We start from the raw sequence: 7,542 nt of genomic DNA, 5'->3' as shown, positions 1-7,542 counted from the left end.
AAAAAAGCAGAGGTTTTCAAGTGAGAAAACGCTCTCCGTTGATGTGCAATTGAGTTGAATAGGCTCGTCCTAATTGCATTTGCTGTGGTTCTTTTGGACGCTGTATTGTCTAAACGTATTTTTATTATAAATAATGTTTCGAATTGTACTTTGTTTTAATAATAGAAATGTTCATTTTAATACGTAAAAGTAGGCTGTAAATTCTCTGCTGATCTTTAACCTGGCCTATCATTGAATTAAATGGCAATACGTTTTACAGTTAATCTATAATCAGCTAGTTTGAGGTTTGCTTTAAAAGCAATGCTGCGACATTTTCTGGAATAAATTAAATTGCATTTAGCCAACGTAGTTAAAAAAGCGGAAAAGGCAAAAACCTAATCTAAAACATATCAGAATATGCAAAAAAAAAAAAAAAAAACATATATATATATTATATACATCATTATCATAAAAATATGTAGGCCTACATCGAATAGAGTGAAATGTTTATCGCGTTGTCACCGTAATAAAAAAAACCGCGATAAGCTGGAAAAGGTTTAGAAGTTTTAAAAGCAAATTTTTTTGAGACTTTAAACAAGCTATCTGTAATTCGCACGATGGTTAATCATAACAGCCTAATAATAATAACTTAATATGCCGAACACCTGAACTAATTGTGAGGAAATCACTGTCACTCAGAAACTTGCCATATATCTTGACTCAGTTGTGCAGCAGTGAATAGCTACCTAAAAACAAAATTACCTCACTTGATTCTCACATAGAATTTCACATAAAATACACTCAGAAATGGGAATTTATATACATTAAATTATTTAGCCTACTAAAATTATTTTTTTAAATGTATTATTATTGTCATATTTCTGTTGTGGGCTACCCCTGGTCCTTTTGTAATGTTTTGAGCATAAAAATAAATAAATAAATAAATAAATAAAAAACTAATTTAGAAATACATTAATAGCACCACCTACCGATGGGTCATTGCGATGCGTTACAGGTCTGAATTAATTTCCATAATTGAAACTGCCAGATCAGCATATTCTGTACATAAGTCGAATTAGAGTAGGTATGAAACCCCATATTTTTATTTCTTCTTTTTTTTATTTATTTTTTAATTTTCTTTTTATAAACAAGAATGATATTTTAGACACATTACTAATATACCTTTTGCAAAACCATGAACAAATGTCATAGGAATTATAACTACAACTACACAAGTTACTGTACTGGATCACTCTATTTATAGTGTAAATAAATAAGCAAATCTTTTCAAGAATTCATAAACAGCCCTTGATACTTTAAGTAATTTCCAATCCAAGCAATTCTTTTTTCTCTCTACTAACATACTCTCGAGTATTCTTGCAAGCATCTGTGTAAAGCACATATAATGTCACAAGACTGTAGGATACTATAAAGCTATTTGTAGGTGAATAAATCAAACAGCATTTACAGTTCATTTAAAACAAAGGACATAATCAAATCTTTACATTGATTAGATAAAATGTAATGCAAAAGAAAAGATAAACTACTGGGAAGGGTAAATGTAAGCCCACTGAATCACGGTCTTTATGATGTCTTATGAAATCTTCTTTGAAACAGCAAACCAGGTTTTAATGTAATATTTGATATAAAAAAACAGTTAAGGCAAAATAGAGTAAATTAATATCAGCATTTGATCATAAACTAAATATCACTGTGTTTAAAAATCACCCTATTTTCACTGGAAACCTAATTGTCCTGGAAAGCAGCCTTCCTTTTCTCAACAAAGGCAGTCATGCCTTCCTTTCTGTCCTCCTGAAAATTAGAACACAGCAGGTTCACAAATTATGCAATCTCTTCCCCCAGAAAAAGAAATGAATAAATGGAAATAAATAATGTGACACACCGTGGCAAAGGTCGCATGGAACAATCTTTTTTCAAGTCGACAGCCCTCAGCTAAATTCAGTTCAAATGCTGTAAAAGGAGGACAAAAGAAAAATCAGTTTTTAAATGCTCTGGACCACATGCATGCCTTTATTAAGGACCACCAGATTTAAATGGATTAATCAAATGAACGTCAATGGGCCTTGTTAATGAAACATGAGAAGACCGCATATAATGTGTAAATTGTTCATAAATTAATTGTCGTATTGAATGTAAAATTTCATGAGGCCCAGTGTGTGTGTGTGTGTGTGTGTGTGTGTGTGTGTGTGTGTTTGTTTGTACACAAACACAGATATACAAACTCTAGGCAATGTCCAAATACAGGATTAGTTAATTAAATCCTTACCTGCATTAACAGCTTCCTTTGCCATAGCTGAAACAAGCTTGGAATTGCTGGCTATTTTCTCACCACATTTGATAGCTTCTGAAACCAGCTGATCCACAGGGTATACTTTACTTACCAGACCTACAAGTTAACACATTAGCCCAGATATTAAATTGAGAGACTGAGCTTAAATATGATCTAGTTTTATATCAATCAAGTAGGAAGCTGTACTAATAATGTTAAAGAAAGGTTTGAAAGACAAACCAGACTGTTTTGCTTCCAGAGCTGAGATTCGGTCTCCTGTCAGGACCATCTCCATTGCGAGGGATTTCCCCACTGCTCTCGTAAGCCTCTGAGTGCCACCAGCACCTGAGGCCAAACAATAAATTAATTAATGTGATTTCAGCTGCCTTTCAATTCTCAGTGATTAACATTCTGAACTATGCTTCAGCTGCAATCAATGCAACTAAGAAATCCATAAAAAATTACCAGGGATGGTCCCCAGCAAGATTTCTGGCTGTCCAAACTGTGCCTTCTCTCCAGCGTAGATTATATCACACATCATGGCAAATTCACATCCTCCACCAAGCTATGTCCACAGGAAAATAACATATGTATATTTGATCCTTGACGGAAAAAAATAGTGTTGTACAAATTAACTCTTTAAGTACCTACCGCAAACCCATTGACAGCAGCAATAACAGGCTTTTTGATTCTTGATACTCTGTCCCAATGTGCCAAGAAGTTGCCACCATAGCATTCTTGAAAGGTTCTGTTCTGCATCTCTTTAATATCAGCTCCAGCTATTAAAGACAAAAATTGTAATAACATGTAATCAGTACAAATTGACAATACAAAAGATATTATATAATATTATCTTGATAGTTTCACACCTGCAAAGGCTTTTTCACTCCCTGTGATGACAATTGCTCCAACTTCACTGTCAGATTCGAACGTATCAAGGGCTTTGCCCACCTCACACATAAGTCCATCACAAAGAGCATTCAGGGCCTTCGGTCTGTTCAGCTGTATGAAACCAACATTCTTCTTTTCACCTTTTTTGTCAATCATTATGTATTGATACTGGCCACCTGCAAAAGACATGTGGGTGGGGACCAATAGTTCACCTAAAAATTAACTAATTAAAAGTAGATAAAGGCAGTAAAAAAGTAATCCATACCACTCCAGTGGTTTAATCAATGTCTTCAGAAATGATATGATCATTGTAGATGAGAAACAGATCAATATTTAAAGGGGTCATATAATGGTACATGCACTTTTTCAAGTTGATTGTACTGAAATGTGTGTTGCCTGTACACAACCATCCTATTATGATAAAAATCCATCCAGTGTTTTTGTTTTAATCTCCTTATACAGGTGAAACTCGAAAAATTTGAATATCGTGCAAAAGTTCATTAATTTCAGTAATTCAACTTAAAAGGTGAAACTAATATATTATATAGACTCATTACAAGCAAAGTAAGATATTTCAAGCCTTTATTTGATATAATTTTGATGATTATGGCTTACAGCTTATGAAAACCCCAAATTCAGAATCTCAGAAAATTAGAATATTACATGAAATCAATAAAAAAAGGATTTTATATACAGAAATGTCGGCCCTCTGAAAAGTATAATCATGCATATGTACTCAGTACTTGGTTTGGGCCCCTTTTGCATTAATTACTGCCTCAATGCGCGTGGCATGGATGCTATCAGCCTGTGGCACTGCTGAGGTGTTATGGAAGACCAAGATGCTTCAATAGCGGCCTTCAGCTCTTCTGCATTGTTTGGTCTCATGTCTCTCATCTTTCTCTTGGCAATGCCCCATAGATTCTCTATGGGGTTCAGGTCAGGCGAGTTTGCTGGCCAATCAAGTACAGTAATACCATGGTCATTGAACCAGGTTTTGGTACTTTTGGCAGTGTGGGCAGGTGCCAAGTCCTGCTGGAAAATGAAGTCAGCATCTCCATAAAGTTTGTCTGCTGAAGGAAGAATGAAGTGCTCTAAAATGTCCCGGTAGACGGCTGCATTGACTCTGGACTTAATAAAGCACAGTGGACCAACACCAGCCGATGACATGGCTCCCCAAACCTACACAGACTGTGGAAACTTCACACTGGACTTCAAGCATCTTGGATTGTGTGCCTCTCCATTCTTCCTCCAGACTCTGGGACCTTGGTTTCCAAATGAGATGCAAAATTTGCTCTCATCAGAAAAGAGGACTTTGGACCAATGAGCAACAGACCAGTTCTTTTTTTCTTTAGCCCAGGTAAGACGTTTGACATTTGAAGCCCATGTCCAGGACCCGTCTGTGTGTGGTGGCTCTTGATGCAGTAACTCCAGCCTCAGTCCACTCCTTGTGAAGCTCCCCACACATTTGAATGGCCTTTTCCTGACAATCCTCTCCAGGCTACGGTCATCCCTGCTGCTTGTGCACCTTTTTCTTCCACACTTTTCCCTTCCACTTAACTTTCTATTAATGTGCTTTGATACAGCACTTTGAGAACATCCAACTTCTTTTGCAATTACCTTTTGAGGCTTTCCCTCCTTGTGGAGGGTGTCAATGATGGTTTTCTGCACAACTGTCAGGTCAGCAGTCTTCCCCATGATTGTGAATTCAACTGAACCAGACTGAGAGACCATTTAAAGGCTCAGGAACCCTTTGCAGGTGTTTAGCTGATTAGAGTGTGACACTTTGAGCCTACAATACTGAACCTTTTCACAATATTCTAATTTTCTGAGATTCTGAATTTGGGGTTTTCATAAGCTGTAAGCCATAATCATCAAAATTATATCAAATAAAGGCTTGAAATATCTTACTTTGCTTGTAATGAGTCTATATAATATATTAGTTTCACCTTTTAAGTTGAATTACTGAAATTAATGAACTTTTGCACGATATTCTATTTTTCGAGTTTCACCTGTATATTTTCCCCTGCCTCAAATCGAGCCGTTCGACCGTGTGACGTCACACGGTCGGACGCCCCTCCCAGGATTGTTGATTGACAGCAGTGTTTCAACACAGACCCGCCCTCGCTCGTGAGTGAGCTGTCAATCATAGTCCGTCATCATTGTTGATACACTGGAGCAGAATGGCGCCTAAGCGATTGTGGTGTTCTGTTCTTCGGTGTAATAACGAACACAGCAGTCATTTTGATGTTCCTAAATCTGAACCGCTGAAGACGCAGTGGCTGAGTTTTGTTTACGATGGGAATATTCCCCACGAGCAACGTCAATGCGTTCATGTTTGCGTGAATCATTTTTCACCAGACTGCTTTATAAGCGAGGGTCAGTATAAAGCTGGTTTTGTTAAGAAGCTGCTGCTGAAAAAAGATTCGGTACCAACTATTTATATTCCCTCTGCACCTCCAGAAGAAGTAAGTGTAACGTTTTATTAACCTTTATATTAATCTTTGCAAATCGCTTGCACGCTTCACAATGAATGTGGCTAATGTTTACACTCAGGGTACATTACGGCATGTTTTCCATAACGTTACGACGTTCTCAATATAATTCATAATCCCACGTTTATAATGAACAACGCGTTATGGTTATTGTGTTATTAAAAACTGTGTACGCAGGTGTTACAGTTAACATGGTAACACTAAGTTACACCTGGTTTACTTGTATGTTACTGATTAAGAAGTAATGTACAAAAAAACAGTTATACGGAGAATAACTCCAGAATGGAGGGGCGGGGTGACCAAAGCTCATTATCATTTAAAGTCATATGCACTGATACGGCGTGCTGAAAGCAGAGCTGTTTTTGAGCAGGTAAAATTCGTGTTTTCTTAAAATACTAATGAGAATTTTTAATAAAAGTATATTACAAAGTTTTCATTTAGACCCTAAAGATTCATATTAACTTGTACAAAAATGGCATTATATGACCCCTTTAAGACCTTTCTTACTATCAATCACCCCTTTCACCTCCATTCTTTTTCATTTGTTTTTGACAATTCACATTCTTCATGCATATTACCTACTGGACATGGAGGAGGACTTAAATATTGATGTTTCATGACCACACCTAACTTCTGGAGATATATATTTGACCACTGGAGTCTTATGGATTACTTTTATACTGCCTTTATGTCCTTTTTATGAGCTTCAAAATATTGGTGCCCATTCACTTGTATTGAATGGACTTACAGAGCTGAAATATTCTTCTTAAAATCTTCTTTGTTTGTGTTCTGAAGAAGAAATTAAGTCATACACATCTGGGATGGCATGAGTGTCAATAAATGATGAGAATGTCCATTTTTGGGTGAACTATTCCTTTAACATGCAGTCTCAATACATTTATTTTAAATAGTATTAATGATACTTAATAAAGATAACTTTATTAGGGAATATAGTATGTTTCACTTCAGTTCACAAGCTGCCGTGGCTTTTATTATGGAGGATATAAGTTGGTACGAAATTAGTCAAGGGTGAAAAGGCATATTTAGGCGAAATAACTCTTTCTAATGTACACAAGCACTAAGGAAATCTGCAGGTACTGTAAAGTTATTCCAACAATTAGCAGGTTAGCAGACTGTGCAGATGGCCAAAGATCATCCGGCGGCCATGATATTTGAGGAAGTTTATTATTTAATTTTTTTGTGATCGTCAAATCTGGACAAAAAGTTACAATTTGCAACCATTTCGCTGTCAGAACTTGAATATATGGCATTTCATTACACTCATTCACACAACCAGCGCACTTCGATGACGCAATTTTCCGACCTCGGCAAAGCTCGTGAATGACACAGAAAAAGAAGACATTGTTTTTAAGTACAAATATATTCAGTTACCTGAACTGCATTGCCTTGTTGCTGCTAATGCAGATGGCACTAATCTATGTTTGAGAAGTAACCCTGTGGATCTGTAGAGTAGCGCCATGGTTGCGCGGAGTCAACAACAGTAACGTTACTGTCACTGTGCAGCTCTGAAGACGTGCTGTTGGCTCTCGTTGGTGACGTCACATCTAAACCTGGATGCCAGATATAGTAGAAAATCAAAACATTAGATTATTAATCTAATTGAGCATTTTTATTGTTGCTCAAACATAAATCACTAGCACTCTTTATTTAATTTTTTTAATTAATATAATTTTCAGAAGCCCTTTTCAGAATAAAAAATAAAACAAGTTGTTGAGAAGTATTAGAAACGTTCCATGTTCTTGTACTTTTTATTTCATTTTATGTTTTGTTGAATATTTGCATTTGTTTTTTGCCACAGGTAGGTTGTTGCAAACTGGTGTTATGAATGCAATTTTTGAATGTTTGTACAATTTAGTATTAGATGGAAAT

General features: G+C 36.2%; 1 protein-coding gene across 1 annotated transcript; it reads right to left on the bottom strand.

The window, feature by feature from the left end:
* Positions 1 to 977: 977 nt before the first annotated feature.
* Positions 978 to 7,199, bottom strand: LOC127618192 (enoyl-CoA hydratase, mitochondrial-like). Its single transcript, XM_052090502.1, has 8 exons — positions 7,045 to 7,199; positions 3,139 to 3,336; positions 2,921 to 3,048; positions 2,735 to 2,834; positions 2,510 to 2,614; positions 2,267 to 2,386; positions 1,883 to 1,950; positions 978 to 1,791 (listed from the first exon to the last, which is right to left on the bottom strand). The coding sequence occupies exons 1-8, from the start codon at positions 7,130 to 7,132 to the stop codon at positions 1,726 to 1,728; spliced, it is 873 nt and encodes a 290-aa protein (XP_051946462.1). The 5' UTR covers positions 7,133 to 7,199; the 3' UTR covers positions 978 to 1,725.
* Positions 7,200 to 7,542: the final 343 nt, after the last annotated feature.

This window comes from Xyrauchen texanus, chromosome 24, assembly GCF_025860055.1.
Source record: "Xyrauchen texanus isolate HMW12.3.18 chromosome 24, RBS_HiC_50CHRs, whole genome shotgun sequence".
NCBI lineage: Eukaryota > Metazoa > Chordata > Actinopteri > Cypriniformes > Catostomidae > Xyrauchen > Xyrauchen texanus.
Note: the sequence above shows the minus strand (reverse complement) of the source record. Positions and strands in the feature narration are given on the sequence as shown.

Excerpts from the sequence above, each read along its gene's own strand:
- LOC127618192 (XM_052090502.1), bottom strand. The coding sequence starts at position 7,132 with ATGGCGCTACTCTACAGATCCACAGGGTTACTTCTCAAACATAGATTA. Across the intron at positions 3,337-7,044 it reads AACAAGGCAATGCAGTTCAG|GTGGCCAGTATCAATACATA; the intron begins GTAACTGAATAT and ends TGTCTTTTGCAG. Across the intron at positions 3,049-3,138 it reads GAGTGAAAAAGCCTTTGCAG|CTGGAGCTGATATTAAAGAG; the intron begins GTGTGAAACTAT and ends TGTCTTTAATAG.